Here is an 18,889-nt window from a genome sequence, read left to right as displayed (position 1 = left end):
AGAGCAAGAGAGTGGCAAGAATGAATTTGTCTCCTCCAGTTACAAAACTTACCAAAGATTTAATCATTTCAGGCAGAATTGAACTCAGATTCCTTATGAAGGTCATCAGGACCCTCTATGTTTTGGTCCCTCTTTACTTAAAACCCCATCTCTTATTATGTTTCTTGCCCCTTTGCTTTTACATATCTGGCCCTCTTCCATTCTCTCAGTTTTCTCTTAACATCCTCTGGTTCCTTCTGGGTCTTAGTCCAGTCCCAGGCTCTCCACTCATCCTCCCCAGATCATCTTATTTAGAATTTGGTGTGTTGCGGCAGTGGGGGCATGGAGCGGGAGGCAGGAAAAGCTGAATTTGAAATTGTCTTCTAAAATATGGGAATAGGAGTTTAATTTGCATGCTGTAAGTCCAGATAACCATGTCAGTAGCTGCCAGGCCAGTGGGAAGAGTGAGGACTTACCAGTGACTTGACCTGGTTTCTCTCTCTTCTGCTGCCACGGTACAGCGGAGTGAGCATGTCTCTTAGCCTCTCCTTATCTGTGAAACAAGGAAGGTGGGCTGAATCTTGGGTTTTTATCCTGTGTCATGGACAGGCTTGATGGACACAAATCCCTGAAATGATATTAAAACTTATTTATGTTCATAAGCGCCTTTATCTGGGAAGGAAAGTTCACTGCTTTCTTCATGTTTTCAAAGCAGTCTCTGACCTAGACAAGACAGCAGCTACTGGTCTAGGTGATTCCTAATATCCTGTCCAGGTCTAAAATGTGAGGATTCAGTGGTACTCTATTGAAATTGCTTTTTCAGACAAAATGGCAGTGGAATCATTTCTGTTTTGAATGATTTATTTTCCACCTTCTTTGAATTTGCTTAGTTTATTAGCTTAAGCCTATGATTTTTTATCATCAAAAAGGAGTATTATTTTGCCCTTCAGATTTTTTCTTATTATAAAAGCTAAAAAGTAAATAAAACATTATATACATATTTAACATAGAAAGCAAGAGCCCCCCTATAATCCTGTCAGGGGGCCATTTTCAGAGACAAAGTTTGAGTCATCTTTGTGCCCAGCCTTTTGACAACTATGAAATAAAAGCGCTAGAACAAAACAAAACAAAAAACTCAATGGAAAGTTTCTGGTGATCTGGAAAACACACAATGTTTGTTCCTAGATTGTCATTGTGTGCCATCCTGTAGTGTAGCAGAAATAAATATTTCTGAATGAATGTGTTAAACGAGAAAAAGATTGTGATTCATACCTGTTGCATTCTTTTAAATAATTGATATACTCTTTGAAGTTAGCAAAAATCAGTGTTTTTCTTACATAAATTATATATATATATATATATATGTTTTTTTTTTTTTGAGGTGGAGTCTCGCTCTGTAGCCCAGGCTGGAGTGTAATGGCATGATCTCGGCTCACTACAACCTCCCCCTCCTGGGTTCAAGCAATTCTCCTGCCTCAGCCTCCCAATTACCTGAAATTACAGGCCGTACCACCACAGCCAGCTAAATTTTTTTTTTTTTTGCAGTTTTAGTAGAGATGGGGTTTCACCATGTTAGCCAGACGGTCTCAATCTTCTGACCTCATGATCCACCCACCTTGGCCTCCCAAAGTCCTGGAGTTATAGGCATGAGCCACCTCACCCAGGCTGTATCATGTTTAAAAAAATATATGAGGGACACTATTTAGAGCAGGGATCTGCATACTTTTTCTGAAATGAAGTAGAGAGTAGGAATTTTAGGTTTGGCAGGCTTTCTCTCTACCACGATCACTCAAGCTTGCTGTTATAGTATGAAAGCAGTCATAGACAATATGTAAACAAATGAGTGCAGCTGTGTTCCAATAAACCTTTATTTACAAAATCAGGCAATGAGATGGATTTGGCCCATGGGCCATTATTTGCAAACCCCTGGTTAAGAACAACCCTGCCATGAGTTATTCTGCAGACTTGAAAACAAGAAGCAAAAGACAAAGTACTCCCTGTGATTAGGGAACTAGAGCCTCAGGTGAAGGTTTGAGTTTTGGATTTTCATGTCTTGAGATGTTTTAAAGTAAGATACAGCTATTTGTAACACCTTGGTTAGACAAAAAGTAAAAGGTTATGTATATATATGAATTGAACAAAATTATTTATTTAGTTGTTTTGTTGTTAGCGTAAAAGTGGCAAACTCTCTCGACTCTTAAGCTTCAAGCATTACCTAATTGCCAGCTAAAATCTATCAGGGGTTCTTTTGGTAGAGCTTGCACAATTGGCTGGATACATTGTGGACTTTCTCCTCTTCCAAACCATCTGGTTTATGGGCCACTATTAGAAATGTTGTATACATTATACTAGCGGTGACCTTCGGTCTGGTCTCATCTCTTTTGCCATGCACTGTGTTTTGTCTCTAAAACAGTAAACTGTGATTAATATTCATGTGAAATGCTATTAACGTGCAATTGATCAAAAAAGCAGAAATGTCCAAGTGAGTGGATCTGACCACTGTTTGTTTTCTGTTCACAGTGGCACGTTTCAGTACACCCTGGAAGCCACCAAATCTCTCCGCCAGAAGCAGGGGGAGGGCCCCATGACCTACCTCAACAAAGGACAGTTCTATGCCATAACACTCAGCGAGACCGGAGACAACAAATGCTTCCGACATCCCATCAGCAAAGTCAGGGTAGGGGCCACATTTCTCAGATAAAGTACAAAGGAATCAGATGAATGGAATGGCTTGGAAAAAAAATAAAACCTTCAACATAAATAATTCTAGAACGAATGTCAGAGAGTAGGGGCAAGAGCACTTACTGGCTTGTAGTTTATCATTGTAATCAGTAACCAGTAAACCCCAGGGAAGGGACATGGTTGGAACGTGCTATCTGACCGTATCCGAGGAATTTTCCTGCTTCACTCATTGCTTACGTGCTTGCTTGTTGTTGTTTTCAAACAATTGATCTTGATTTTTCAAGTAAGTAGCTGTAAGCAGAACCTCTCTGCAGGTGAGAAAGAGCTTTGTTCTATTCTGTAAAGGAGAATGCAATTCACTCTGAATCCCTGGGCCTGGTGGAACTTGGTTTGAAAGCCTTCTGCAGCCCGTGCTTTCTCAGGATTCCAGAGAGAGGCATGGTCCCCTCCAGAAGTCACTTAGTGACTTTCAGATTCATGAGTTTTCAGATTCTTGAGTTTTCTTCTGAGTTTTCAGATTCATGAGTGTTAGTGCTACTTGTGTGAAATGAAACTGGCACTCCCTGCTCTGGAAGCCTGCCAGCTTCTGGTGTACTTGCTACTGCCAAGAAGGGCGGGGCCCAGTAATCCCTCTCCACTGAAAAGGAGAATTATAGCACAGCTCTGGAAACAAGTGGAAGGACTTTCCCAATCTGTTCTAAAGTGATTTATGTTGTTGTGTCTGTGATGCCCAGCCCACCTGATTTTAGTCCTAGCTCCCTCCTCTTAACCACTTCAGAACACCCGGTGTACCCAGAGTGCCCACAACTCGGGCATGACCCCCAGTGCAGGTGGGGCACAGGTCCCGCACAAGGCTGAACCCTCTGCAGTGAGAAAGTTGCCTGGCATGCTGTGTGCCCATCAGGAGAATTAGTAAGTTCTAACGCTGTGGTCAAGACCCTGGTAGAGAATATGCTATCACAATAATAATAACAAGAGTCATAAAATAACAATTCATATTTATTATCTTCTAACAACAGGCACTGTATTAGATGCCATCTGTCTAGTAACTTGTTGAAACTGACAGCAACCCTATGAAAAAGGCACTATTGTTTTTATGATATTACAGATAAGGAAACTTAGTGATAAAATTTCAGAAGCTCATAACTGGCAAAGCTTACATAGCTAAAAGGTGAGGGAACCAGGATCTACCCTAGGCCATCAGACTCCTGAACACAACTCTCTTTACCATGAGGGTGTGCTGTGTTGAACAGCATGGAGGGCTGAAATACAGGGAAACGTTAGTCTGGATGTATTTCCCTGTGGATATATTTTCTTTTTTTTCTGAGATGGCGTCTCACTCTCTCACCCAGGCTAGAGTGCAAGGGTGCAATCTCGGTTTACTGCAACCTCCGCCTCCCAGGTTCAAGCAATTCTCCTGCCTCAGCCTCCTGAGTAGCTGGGATTACAGGCATGTGCCACCGTGCCCAGCTAATTTTTATATGTTTAGTAGAGGCGGGGTTTTACCACTGCTCTGAACTCCTGACCTTGTGATCTGCCCGCCTCAGCCTCCCAGAGTGCTGGGATTACAGGTGTGAGCCACCATGCCCGGCCTCTGGATATATTTTCTATAAATTACATTCTCCCTTTCCCATATATGAGCATCTGGTAAGAAGACACTGAATAAATTTCCTTTTTTTTTTTTTAAGCCTGTAAATTCCAAGTGTGGGTATAACTCATATACACCCTTTTAAACACTGTTACCATCAACCTGGAATAAATGATGGGTGGTTAGTATTCTAAGGTCATGACAACAGTTTGGCATACAGGGACTTTCCCAAGAATTCTACTTTGCTGATATCATGAAAACAATTTAATAAGAAAATTTTATTTCTGTAGGTTCTGTTTTGGCTAAAATGAAGAATTCCCCCAGGCCCCCACCCTTTTAAGGACTTTAACCTACACCCGTGGAGGTTAAGTTGGAACCTCTCAGAGTGGCTCTTTCGTACTCCCTAGCTCTGGGGCAGGAAGGAGAAATGTGCTTGTAACCTACCAGCATTTCTTTCTGTGAAGAGTCATAACAAGAGTCATAATAACATTTCATTCCAAGTCAAAGCATGTAAGGAGTGGTAATAACAGTTTTAAACTGTTTTTTTTCTTTATCACTGAAGAAATAAATTTCCATACCAAGAATATGCCATTATTTATGCTAATTTAGATACTTTTCAGACAAAAATGTGACTTTAAATGTTATTTTATTTTGAGGTAGAAACAAACACCAGGAAGCCATGCAGTAAACTTACACATAAATGGAAAAGCTTGAGGAAGTGCGAGAGGGCGGAATGAAAAGCTGGCTGAGCTCACAGTTGCACCAGCACAGAAAATGGTTTTCTTTATTGCCACGTACCCAGTGCCTCAGAAGGTCACACTGCTGGTGGATTTGCAGTAATATGGATATGTATTTCTAAACAGTTTTCCTAACCCACATCTGCTTTCTTGTGTAAAAATTGTTTACATATACTTTAGGAAGGAGCCAGGTTTGGAGGAACAGCCCGCACCAGCATGTATTTGCTGTCTATTATTTGTCACGTGCCACGGTGAATGGCAGATACTGTTTCTGTCCTTACACTTGATGTTAATTGGGAAGACATTGCCACCAGCTGAAAAATTGTGAATAAGTAAATGACTACAAATGTGTGAACTGCTACAAAGGAGAAGGTGATTTTGGTTTTGGTTTTAGTTTTTAAGACAGGGTCTCTCCCTCTGTCACCCAGGCTGGAGTGCAGTAGTATGATCACCACTCACTGAAGCCTCAACCTCCCAGGCTCAAGTGGGTCTTCCCGTCTCAGCCTCCCAAGTAGCTGTGACTTCAGATGTGCACCACTCTGCCTGGCTTTTTGTTTTATTTTTTGCAGAGGCAAAGGTCTCACTATGTTGCCCAGGCTGGTCTTGAATTCCTGGACTCAAGTGATCTTCCCACCTCAGTCTCCCAAAGTGTTGGGATTACAGGTGTGAGTCACCGGGCCCAGTCCTAAGTACTTAAGGAACGAGAGTCTATGAAATACTCTTCTGGGACAGTAGGAAAGTGCCTAAGAAGTGTTTTGGATGTGGAGTGAGAGGAGGTATATTCCTGATACTGTAATTAAAGGTTCTTTTAAGAAGAAGTTGTTTTTGGTACTGTCTCCATTTCATAAATGATGGTGAATTAATGTGTATTTAGTTTAATGAGGCCGTTGATAATTTAGAACTAAAAAGAGTTTTGAATTCTTATTTCTGCAAGATATAATTAGTTTCTCAAGCTCATTTTTAAAGTGTATCCACATTATATTTAAATAGATATCATAGTTGCCTTTGTATATTTCAGTGTATGAAATATCTGTAGTTTAGATCTATGTTCATCAATAGGAATTTGTCTTTTAGCATTTTCCGCATTTCCTTAGTATTTTTCTCATTAATTTTGATATTCCAGCCTGAGGCACTTAATTAGACCACAAACAGATGTTTGTTTCTTTACAAATGGCACCACATTTTATGTTTAAGGAGTAGAGATGTCAAAAGTATGCTTGTTTCTAATACAAGAAAGAAAAATTTTGAGGGGTTTCTGCTGACCTCACAAAATAATACATTTGTTGATAATTGGTGAATCTGCTTGTTTATAACCTCCTGGTAAAACTGATGTGGGACTCTTTTTTTTTTTTTTTCCTCCATGCTGTTCTTACTTTTCAATCATTTTTTAAGTAAATCCATTTTATAGCAAAGCAGACCATATAACCAAGCTTGTCTGGGCTTTTCTAAAGCAAGATGACACAAACACACCTCTGGTAGAACTTCTAGAACTGGAGACTGAGGCAACAGAGGCAATGGTCAAAAAGTAAGCTCCACAATTCTCCCCTCTGCAGAGCGTGGTGATGGTGGTCTTCAGTGAAGACAAGAACAGAGACGAACAGCTCAAATACTGGAAATACTGGCACTCTCGGCAGCACACAGCGAAGCAGAGGGTCCTTGACATTGGTGAGTTGACCTTGACTTCCCTGCATAGTTCTCAATAGACTGACATGTTGTCTTGATGCCAAGAGGAGCCCGGCACAGTAATCACAGCTGGAGCCACAGAGCTCTTGTGATGTGCCAGGCACTAGTCTATGCACCTGTCCTGTGTCAGGACATTAAGTACAGATCAGACTGGGTAACCAAAACCAGGCTAAGCTGAGAGCAAAGAGTTTTCTATTCTATAAAAGTCAACTGTGTCTCATAAAATCATAGTCATATATTTAGATTTGCAGTGACCATTTCGGTTTCTAAAACGTGTTTTCATGGCCTCCCCTTTTGAGCCTAATAGGCAGGCAGCAGGTCAGATGAACCCTTATCCCTGTGATATAAATAAACTCAGGCTTATGTGACCCTCGGGCATTTGGCAAAGGTCACGTGTCTACACAGTGAGTTTCTAGTTCTCTGTCAGATGTTCTTTCTGTTTCAACACATGCCTAGTATAAGAAATGCTAGGTGATCAGGCAGGTGAACCATTTAAAGAAGGAGTGAATCTGCCAGGAGTCTGTATATCCTTAAACATGAAGTCTGTTCTGTAGAGGTCAGCTCCCTGGATGGCACATCACTCAGGGTCCAGTCTGGAAGGCAATATGCCCAATAATTCACTGGGCATGAACTCATTGCCAAGGTTGGAAAGGCTGAAGGCACAGTGAGGCAATCCAGCTATTACCTGCAGGGCTGGAGAATCAAAGGGAGGAGGAGGAGATGGGTGTTGGAGAAGCCACCCAGCAGGAGCCGGGACCACAGAGGGAGCTGCTTTCCAATGGGAGATGAAAGCGCAGCAGAATCGCTGCCAGACACATTCTCAATGCCAAGAGGGAGGAGAAGAAATGTCCTGGATTCTCTCTGCCTCCCGATCTCCTGCCAGTGACTCTCATTCTGCCTCCCACTGGCAGAATTTGACTCAGAGTCAGAGGGCACATTACCCTGGAAAGTGCAGTTTGTAGAATCAACCTCTGAGATGCAGAGCATAATGAGGGAAGTCAGGGAATGGATCTTTCCAGAACTCACTTAAAAGCAGACAGTAATGTATGTGTTTCCATATAATTTATCACTTTCCATAAGAAGTCATTTCTCATTTATAGACTTTATTACCCCATTTTGCTGACTAAGATGCTGCAGTCCGGATGAGTGTGGGCTAAGTGAAGGTTCCCATCATCTTGGGTATGACAAGGTATTACTGAGACTTGCAAAGGATGATTACTTTGATTTCTTATACACTGCAATGAGGATTCTTCAGGACTTCCATTTTACCCTGGCTCGGACTCCTTGACCCCAGCGGCAGAGTTTAGTGGCTAGGCTGGGTCAGAGACTCATCAGAGAAGATATTGAGACTAGTTACTGGTTTTCATTGGAAAATAGTTAAGCCACATCTCACCCCTACCTCACATACATATATACCCATTGTATTCACTAGTCAAACATATTTATCGAATAAACAAGCAAACAGGCCTAGGAAGGCTCACTGACTCCCCCTCAGATGATTCATGCAAGAGGCGGGATAAGATCTGCCTTGCCAACCCGAGTTGATAAACTAAACCAAGACCTGGTGACTAGGACAGGGGTTGGGGATACTTGCCTTAACCTGTTTAGTTAAATCCGCATGGAGAAGAGGAGCAATTTTATTTTATTTGAAAAGTTACCCTTATAATTATTACCCAAGAAAATGAAAGGAGCAATTAAAGAGAAATATGGACTAGGTCCAAATAAGGCAAATAATAAAAGCATTTTACTGGCATACCTGTTGTTCCAACTTTGCTAGTGTTGCAGGGTTGACTTTTCTGAGACTGGCATATTTCTTAGGTCTTGTGAGACTTCAGATCTTCTCTTCTTTTTTGTCTCTTGCCTGCCTTCAGACTTTTCTTTCTGTATACTCATGTGTCCCCATAGGCACACACATGCTTTATCTCTGAGATTTGTGATATTTACTAAGTAGCTTCATGGCTAACTTGGCTACTTGCTTCCAACCTGAGAACAAGGCATTAAATCCACCACTTAGTTTCAGTGAAACATATATTATCTGAGCACAGTCTCTACCCTAACCTCAACCTGACATCTCTCACACAGAGTGAGAAAATATGCAAAAATCTCATATAATTCATTCTTCTGCTAGATTAAAAAAATCAAATCATGTATTTCTCTTCTAGTGGGTTGTAAATACCATTTCCCATGTAAAGGAGCACTGATGGTGTCCTGGCACATATGTCTGTCTGTCGCACCATCAGGGTCACCCCTTGTCGCCACCAGGAGTATCATGAAGGGTTATGGGTGCCTGCAGAAGGTGAAGGAAGGCAGAGAGTTCGTGGGCCATACATTTGCCGGTTTGGGTTAGGAACCTTCTAATGGCCTAAAAATTAAAAAAAAAAAAAAAAAAGTACCCAGAATTATTTAATGCATTTCTTTTTCAAAACCTCTATGAAGCTGGAGGTTAAAGTCAGGGCTGAAAAGTCACAGTTCTCAAATCTCCACCAGCATCTCTGGTCTGCAGATTCAACCATGCCAGCCAGGCAGTGATGCTGAAGCTGGAGCTAGAGACAGAGATGAGGCCCCCTTAGCTAAAGCAAGGATTCTTTCTTTAAATGGATACATAATAATTATACATACTCATGGAGTGCCTGTGATATTTTGATACAGGCATACAATATGCAATGATCAAATCAGGGCATTTAGGATATCCATCGCCTCAGACATTTGCCAATTCTTTGTGTTCAGGATAGCTCAAATCTTCTAGCTATTTTGAAATACATAATAAATTATTGCTACTTAGAGTTACTCAACTCTGCTGTTGAATTCTGGAACTTATTCCTGCTATCGAACTGTGTGCCCATTAACCTACCTCTCTTCATCCCACCCTTCCTGTCTCCCTTCCTAGCAAGGCTGACCTCAAGTGATCCACCCTCCTTGGCCTCCCAAAGCGCTGGGATTGCAGGCAAGAGCCACTGTGCCTGGCCAAAACAACTCATTTTCTTGATTAAAAGCCAGGATGCTAAGAGGGAAGAATTTTACCCAAGGTCACACACCTGATAAGTGGTATGGAGGTGGGATAGAAACCCAAGAATGCCAGAATGTGTACCATTTTTATAAAAGCAGTCATGTGTCATTGGTCATTAGAGAAATACAAATCAAAACTTCATTGAGTTACCATCTCACAACAGTTAGAATGGCGATCGTTAAAAAATCAGGAGACAACAGATGCTGGAGAGGGTATGGAGAAATAGGAACACTTTTACACTGTTGGTGGGAGTGTAAATTAGTTCACCCATTGTGGAAGAAAGTGTGGCAATTCCTCAAGGACCTAGAAAGAGAAATACCATTTGACCCAGCAATCCCATTACTGGGTATATACCCAAAGGATTAAAAGTCATTCTATTATAAAGATACATGCACACGTATGTTTATTGTGGCACTGTTCACAATAGCAAAGACTTGGAACCAACCCAAATGCCCATCAATGATAGACTGGATAAGGAAAATATGGCACATATACACCATGGAATACTATGCAGCTATAAAAAAGGATGGGTTCATGTCCTTTGCAGGGACATGGATAAAGCTGGAAACCATAATTCTCAGCAAACTGACACAAGAACAGAAAACCAAACACCACATGGTCTCACTCGTAAGTGGGTGTTGAACAATGAGAACACATAGACACAGAGAGGGAAACATCACACACTGGGGCCTGTCAGAGGATAGGGGGCTAGGGGAGGGGTAGCAGGGGGTGGGGGAATAGGGGAGGAGTAGCATTAGGAGAAATACCTAATGTAGATAATGGGGTGATGGATGCAGCAAACCACCACGGCACGTGTACTTATATAACCTGCACCTCCTGCACATGTACCCCAGAACTTAAAGTATAATAAAACAAACACAATTATTTGAAGTCCTCTCTCCACCATATGTTGCCTCTGTATTCCAGCCCCTAGCCAGTTCTTGGCACCCACCAGGCCCTGACTACATGGAGAGCATCTGATTTACAGACATCCCGATTCTTCTGTCTGTGGCTTCCTCTCCAGACATGGAGGACGTTTTGCAGTCGGGTGGTGGACCTCTTGGCTGCTGCTAGTTCTGACACTGGTGAAAACCAGTTTGATATGCAGTTCTTGTATATTAGGTCATAAACTGTTTGTCAGGAGTTGGGGACAGGGGAAGAAAACATTAGCAATGAGCTCTAACTTGATATAAGTAAACCAAATAAACTCAGGCCCAAGGGGATCCTGCTGCTTTTCAGAACACATAAGCAAACTTCTCTAAGTCTCACAAGTTCATTCTTGTGAGCTCCTTGAATAACAGCAAATCTTCGAGGTCATAGATAAGTTTACATTCTGTGGCCCCAGGAGCATTCTTATGCCAGTTGTAGCTCCTGTGTGGAATTGCTACATAAATGACGTTTGCAGGTTGATTTTCTCTGAGTAAGAAAGCTTCTGTAAAAGAAGGCATGGAGTTAGTGACAGCTTGGTTAACGCCGAATTGAGGAAAAGCATAGTTATTCCACATTCATTCTGCAAACATTTATTGAGCACCTACTATGTGCCAGACCCTTTGTTAGCCACAGCCAACACAAGTGTAATTAAGGCAGAGCCCTGTACTCAGACTGCTCAAGATGAGGGGCAAGAAGATGACTAGCTAAAATAGAACGTGGTAAGTGGCAGCATAGAAGAGCACTTCCCAGAGAAGCTTCTGAGAATCATCTGAAAAGATAACTAGGGCATGTGAGGTCAAAAAGGTAGGGAAAGGTGCTGTAACTCATGCAGTAGTACATTCATAGGTACAGTAATCAAGACAAAAAAAGTGGGACTGAGGCCGGGTATGGTGGCTCACACCTGTAATCCCAGCACTTTGGGAGGCCGAGGCTGGCGGATCATGAGGTCAGGGGTTGAAGACCAGCCTGGCCAACATGGTGAAACCCCAACTCTACTAAAAATACAAAGATTAGTTGTGCGTGGTGGCAGGTACCTATAATCCCAGCTACTTGGGAGACTGAGGCAGGAGAATCACACCAGTGGTGTGATATTGGCTCACTGCAACCTCCACCTCTCGGGTTCAAGGGATTCTCCTGCCTCAGTCTGGGCAACAGAGAGAGACTCTGTCTCAAAAAAAAAAAAAAAAAAGGACTGACAAATTATTGAACAAAGTCTAACAACACTATTAGCCAAGGTGAGTGGGTTGTATACTCTCATGCATGCTAGTGAGAGTGCTTGTTGATTCGACCTATGCAAAGAGCGGGGTAAAGGAAGGAAGTCCTTAGTGAATGGGATTGTGGAAAGGCTTACATTTTAATTTATTTATTTATATTGATATTTATGTTTATATTTTTTTGCGACGGAGTCTCGCTCTGGAGTGTAGTGGCACAATCTCTGCTTGCTGCAACCTCTGCCTCCCAGGTTCAAGCAATTGTCCTGCCTCAGCCTCCCGAGTAGCTGGGATTACAGGGGCCCGCCATTATGCCCAGCTAATTTTTGTATTTTTAGTAGAGACAGGGTTTCACCCTGTTGACCAGGCTGGTCTTGAACTCCTGACCTCAGGTGATCTGCCTGCCTCGGCCACCGAAAGTGCTGGGATTACAGGCGTGAGCCACTGCACCCAGCCAAGGCTTACATTTTCTAAGGGGATCTTACAGTGGCAGGGAGATGAAGCGTTGATGGAATTTGCTAGTCCCAAGCTGAAAGAAACCCTGGTTATACTGTTTCCGTGTGGCACACGCTGAAGCCTTGGGTTCCCAATAGCAGCTGACTGAGCCCAGGAAGGATCTAGGGGCCCACACACCCAGAAGGCTCTGAGTGTTAGAGGTTCATTGCTTCTTGACATCTGAGTCCTGCTGGCAAAACTCAGCTGCAGGTAGAATGATAGGGAAGGGCTGTTTGAATTCCTCTGCGATCACCCACCTTAGCATCTTTGCAGAGGAACAACACTAAGCCAGATTTGGAGCTCAGAGTTTCTTGCTCTTTGTTGCCTTAACACTGCCTTGTCTCCACAAACTCTTGTTTTACAGTTTTGTTGGGGAGATATTCGTGTGTGCATGTGCGTGTGCATGCATGTGTGTGTGTGTATTTATACTTTTTTTATACTGAGGTTTAACATGAATATCTTATTTTAGCCATGTCTTTCTGTTGAATGAAACAAGATGTATAAGAGAAGGCAATAATAGACATTGTACCTGCAAATTGCCATTTATCCAAGTGGCTGTGTTGCATTTGCATATCAGCCTTCCCAGCGCTTCAATACGGTCACACAGTGGAGAATGCGCAGAAATAACAGTCACATAGAATACTGTGATAAAGTGAACTTTCTCTCCAGTGAGTGGCAGCGCTTGATTTTGGAGGCTTTGGCTACTCATTGAGGATTTTTGGCAGGTTTGTAATGGGATATCTGTATTTCAGAGAGGTAATTTTGAGCCAGCATGTGGGATGGATGCTGTGAGGGCTGGACTGGCAATGGAAGACAAGCAATAGCCAGGCGAAAGACTGGGACTGGAGGCCTGCATTGCAGAGGGGAGATACCAAGTTGACCCAGGAGTGAGAGAGAAACTGCAGAACTGATAGAGTCTTGATGACTGATTGGCTGTGGGAGGTCAGGGGAAGAAAAGGGTCATGAAGAAAAGCGCAGCTTTGCTGACTGGTTGGATGCCCTCCCCAGAGGCAGGGGAGACAGAAGGAGCAGCGTGGCCAAGTGTTGGGGGGCGTGGAGGTTGGCCAGGTGCTGAGTTCAGCCAGGGGCATGTTGATTTTGAGGCACCATCTACACACAGAACAGGCTGGAAGTTTCCCAGGACTTATTTGCACAGTGGAGTTATCCATTTCTGCACAGTGTGTGAGCCACTTAAAAAATATTTTAAATAGATCACAAAAAAAAAAGTTTACTGGACTAGACATCGATCAATCTCCTCAAATAGTGGATAGTTCTAAAACCACTTTCTGGGGAAGGTATATTTTTCTATATCTTTTTGTATACCTATTTGTTACCTTTCAAACAGGGAAGAAAAATTAGAAGAGGTTCAGCAACCAGCCTTAACTTCGTAGAGTGGTAGCCAGAAGCCACAACCGTTAATTAGTAGCACATTCATATATAATTTCTCCCTACTGAACAGAACTAATTCCTTCACTGCTTTCTGGTGCAGATGTTCCAAAATAATGCACGTAACAGTTTTTGTGCTTTCAGAATGGACAGTACAAGTTATGATGTAATGAGCCTGATTCCACAAGCACATCTAAATAGACATCATTACTTTATAGTCACATCCAGTGTAAGCATTATTGATACAAGGTTGTAGTTAATTGTGAAATAAACTGTATGCTCTCTATTCAATCTGTCTTTAATGTTGGTTCGCAGTAATCTTTCCTATATCAGGATTTATTAGTTACATTGTTAATATTAATCCTGTAGATTTCCATGGTAATTAGCAGGCAATTATAGTACAATTTCAGTTATTAGCATGTGGTTATAAGATTTTCATCTGTGCCCTCATGCAAATCTATTTCTTAAGAGTCAATGTTTAAATCGTGCTCTGTTGAAAGTAATTTACATTAAGGTCATGCTTTTTTGAAAACTTAAGTTTTCAAAATGAAATCAAAATATTTCTTCAAGTTTGATCCTCCATAGTTCTCTTGAAGGGCAAAGGAAGCCTCTCAAAAGATGCCTGATCACAGACTTCAGCTGAGCTCTGTGTTTCAGCTTGGCTGTCCTGTTCAGGTCTAGAAGCTTTTTAAAATTTCTTTTTTTGTTTGTTTGTTTGTTTTTTTTTTTTTGAGCCAATTCTGTAAAATAGAAGCTCTTTTTAACCTGGAATCATGCTCTACTTTCAAACAGAAATTGTAATTAAAACTAAAGAACAGTTTAACTGTTAAAAAGGTAGTGTTTTTTCTTTGAGTTTGTTAGAGGAAGCTGGCTGTGGATGTGCCCTACAAGCTTGCTTTCTCACAGTTTTTATAGCCAGTCCTGGGCTGGACTACTCCGAGAGCTGTGTAGAAAACTGGGAGGGTGGAGACTTGAGGTGGTATGTGCAAAGAGGTGACTTCCACATGTTGGGATGTCAGGCGATCAGGTGGCCAGGTGATCAGATAGCGTGAATTCGTGGCCCCAACAGGCCTGGGAGCCAAGAGCACCAGTAACTTCCCACTCTCTTCACCAGGGTTTCCCACTGCCCCATCTCCTTTAGCTCTCTCGCTCTCTGGAGGGCTGTCCTTTTCCCCACCTTATATAGATTTGCACTCTCCCTGCAGTCTGGAAAATGTAGGTCTTCCCTCCTTTAAAAATAAGTAAACAGAATTTCATTTTCTGATGCTTTTCTAGGCTGTTTCCATACTTCTGCATAGATATGAAAAATAAATTTGATTACAAACCAAACCAACCCTCTTGACAGCTCCCAAATTAAAACAGCAAAATCCAAGGGCTGGTAAGAACTAAAGCTATAGTTAGAGCTCAGTCCGAAGAGCGAGCTCCATCCCCACGTCCTCCCCAGGACCAGATGTGAGGGGCAATCTGGCAGGTAGGCCAGCAATGGCCGCACTTGCAGCTCCAGATCCTCCCTCTCTATTATATCCACGCTTGCTGTTATCATGAGTTCATGTGCAGTGTAAGACATGCTCTATTTTCTAGAGAAATGCTAAAGCCACAGTTACGGAACACTCCTTTTCATCTCAACATTGATTAGAAACATTTATGTGATAAAAGTATGGTAGGCTGTGAAGGCTAATTAACTTCACAGTTAATTAGTTAATTAACCAACACTGTAAATGGAAAGTTTTGTTTTGTTTAGGCAGAAAATAATTTTCAATAATTGAGCCAATGTGGGTTTTCACCTACTTCATACCTGTCTCAGGATGAATCCTGAAAACTGATTTTATTGAGGCCAGCATCTCTGGGAAGAATCCCTTCCCCTGCATGTGTGATGAGGATGGTCCTCAGGCTCCCTCTGGTTCCCTTCGTGGGAAAGAGTCAGGATCCTATCCCGAGCTCCAACTCCTGATCCTTGCAGACTCCCTTTCAAGCTATTGCTGGGCCCTCCTCTTTCCTTCCACCCCATGTTTCTTATAAGAGGAGCCTACACTTCCTGCCCTACATCTGAAACTATCACTTGTTTCTCAATCCAGCAGAATCTGACTTTAATTAATATTTTTAAGTGACAGATCTCTTTTCACCCTTCCCTATTGTTTCTTACTTTCAGCCTCTTGTTTGTCCCTTCTCTGCGGTTCTCCTTATCTAGAAGGAGCCCTCCTTCCCTCCCTTTTTCACCTGGAAGACATCTCACACCTTGAGACCTTGTTCCCCTGTCTTCACTTGGGTGACACCTTCCTAATCTTCGCAGGTACAGTCAGCTGCTCCATCCGTGGGCTTTGGTTTAGATTTAAACAGTAGCACTTGGCCATGTTTCACTTGGTTTATTCATTCATGCATTTATTCATTCTATTAGATGCTGAACTTTTTGAATAAAGGTAGGATTTTTTAAAGCTTTAATCTTTGTATGCTTAGCAGCTGGTACAGAACCTGGCAGAGAACAGAGGCTCAACCAATGTCACAGGGTTGATGAACACACTGCCATGTGTGGTGTTGTGCATCTAGGTGACAGTGACAGCAAGCAGGCATGTGCCTGGTTCACTGAGAAATCTGACTGGGGTTGGACTCTCCTCTTTCATGCTGAAAGAATTGCTTTTGGTAGTATTTTTCTGGATACTAAGAGGGTAAATATGCATTTAGTACTTCCATTTCTTACATTTAAATATTTTGTTGTACTATAAATATTTTGATATAACTTAAATACCTCTGAGACATAATTTCTAGCCTACAAGCATAATATATATGCTAATAAACAAGGATAAATTTCTCCTTTTAAACTTAACTAGAAATTATTTCTGTTTTCTTGAAACAAACGTGGGAAATTGTTGAAAGGCAAAAATTTTTTTAAAAAGTAGCTAGATGTGGAATGAAAACTTACGACTAATGTGTCTCGTTATCATTTTTCTTCACTGCTCCTGGGAACTCAGTTTGTCTGGTTCCAGCACATTGTTGTTTAATAAACCTTTTCTTATAGCTCTGCTACTCCTGACAATTTTAAAGCCATGAGTGGTTAACCAGAAGGAATGTTACAGAGAAGATAAAAGCACAAATGCTTTCAGAACACCCTGAGAGTCTGTTTTAATAACAGGGTAAAGCTGCCCCATAGAGATACTGGTTTAGACGATGAGATTTCAAAATCATAACACACACACACACACCACACACTCGCATGCACGGATAACTGAAACCACTCATAGGCCTGCTGTGTTTAGTACTATACAATGCTCTGTTTCCTATCTTCCATCTTTTTAAAAAAAAAACATTTACTGGACATTGAGTTGTTTTTCCCCTAACTGGTGGGACTTCTGTTATATCCATAGCTATAACATCATTCTTTCATCTCCAATGTGGAGTGTATACTTTTATTCGATTTCATGTTTTTTGTTTGGGACCGCATTACTTTCTTTTTTCAGAGGTGCATTTAAGGAAACTTCAGGCACTCTCATCGTATTACAGATTTTAGTATTATTGGATTGGCTTAAAAATGACGTCCCCCCCCCACAAAAAAAAAACCCTAGAGATGTAATTAGATAGTTCATGAGACTCATATATTTCATGGACAAAACTATAGAGCTGATCTATTCAGCCACCCTCTAGCATTTGCTAGAAGTTTCTCTCCCTTTGGCCTCCAATGGAAACAAATGTGTGTCTTTGGAACGTCCGCAAGTGAGAAATGAGGCAAATTTCAAGTTTTTCTTCCTTGTTTACAAAACCTAAAACTTGCCAAGTTTTTTCAAAATTAAATAACGCTTCTTCTTTGTAGAAGCCAAAATAAGGTAAAGCTAATCTGAATAAAACTCTTTGAACAGGCTCCAGGAATGTGGACCACCACTAGTTTTTCTGCTTTTGATGACATGTGTTGAAATAATTGAGTGCTTAATAAATGAGAGTCTCGTCATAGTTCAGCAATCCTATGTGATCGGGGCTGCAGTGTCTCCGTTGTACAGCTAAGGCAGCCAGCTTAGTGAGGTCATGTAGTTCTCCAGAGGTCACTGTGGACTCAAGTCCATTCACACCTACAGCCTGGGGTCAGCATTAGAACGGTTAACTGTAACAGCAACAGCAGTTTCCCTCTTTAAGAGAATTCAAATTCCTATTTTGACATAGTATCAAAATCCTCTAAGAATTCCAGACTTGATGAAAAAAGGAAAAGTACACAGGACTAGCAATGTGAGTAATTCAAGAAGCAGTTAATGCAGAAATCATTCCTACAACAAACTAGAATAGTCTACTACTTCCCACTGGGACCCAACCCCTTAACACAAGTAAGAGGTCTACCTTCCTACCTCACCTAACTCATTCTGTGTATGTGATTTGCAGCCAGGGGTAAGTGGGGAATTTGAAAATGTCAATTTATCTTAACTGTATTTTGAGTTGCTCAAGTAATTAGGCTTGTGGTTTAAATTTAGTGAAAGCTAATCCACTTGAAGATTTAGTCTTTGTACTGCACTGCCAATTACCAAAAAGTTATTTTTAGTGTTTGAATCTATTCAGTCTACAACTCTGAAGTACAACTCTAAGTGTCTGAAAATTATTTTTCACACCAAGGGTTGTTAGACACTAGAATGGGGCTGTGGAATCTTATAAAACAGAAATTCTTGAGACTCTTACCCATACTATAAAATACCATCATTTCAGAAAGAGTTCAGTTTCCATTTATAAATTAGGGTCAGTTTAACCAAGAGTGATAGTTTCTGGATATATCATCTGAGGTGGGAAAAGATTAGGGAGCTTTGTGCTAGAAGGGGCTCTATTTGCAGGGGTGATTACTGCTGACTAACCACTCTGGGCAGTAACTTCCAATCCTGTGTGCCCATAACTTTTTGTCCCCACATCTGCTCCCAAGAGTGTCAGTGTATTAGACAACAGCACGAACAATGGCAAACCGGCATATGCTTCAGTAGTTCATGCAGTGTTATAAGCATGTTACTTACCAAAGCACATTCTGTGTCTTCATTCATTCAGAAAACTGTCAGGAACTTTCAGGTACTTTTGTGTGATTTACAAAGTAAATTTGTGGACAGAGACAAAATGGTTATAAAATCTCCCCGAACCACATTGTAGGGCCCATCTGAGTTACTAAATCTGGAGCTATATGCCAAGGTGCAAGCATGGGCACACGGCATGTGCGTTTATGTGTGTCTACAGACAG

General features: G+C 41.6%; 1 protein-coding gene across 4 annotated transcripts in view; it reads left to right on the top strand.

Moving 5' to 3' along the window:
- GRHL2 (grainyhead like transcription factor 2) overlaps positions 1–18,889 on the top strand; it is a 180,347-nt gene that overhangs the window by 80,690 nt on the left and 80,768 nt on the right. For all 4 annotated transcript variants that reach the window (XM_054246362.2, XM_035276693.3, XM_008983395.5 and 1 more), the window contains exons 6-7: positions 2,500–2,656; positions 6,540–6,651. In XM_054246362.2, the coding sequence (XP_054102337.2) occupies positions 2,500–2,656; positions 6,540–6,651 (269 nt within the window). The remainder of the gene's footprint in view (positions 1–2,499; positions 2,657–6,539; positions 6,652–18,889) is intronic.

Source organism: Callithrix jacchus, chromosome 16 (assembly GCF_049354715.1).
Source record: "Callithrix jacchus isolate 240 chromosome 16, calJac240_pri, whole genome shotgun sequence".
NCBI classification, from domain to species: Eukaryota; Metazoa; Chordata; class Mammalia; order Primates; family Cebidae; genus Callithrix; species Callithrix jacchus.
The sequence above is the reverse complement of the archived record's forward strand: the minus strand, read 5'-3'. Positions and strand labels throughout refer to the sequence as shown.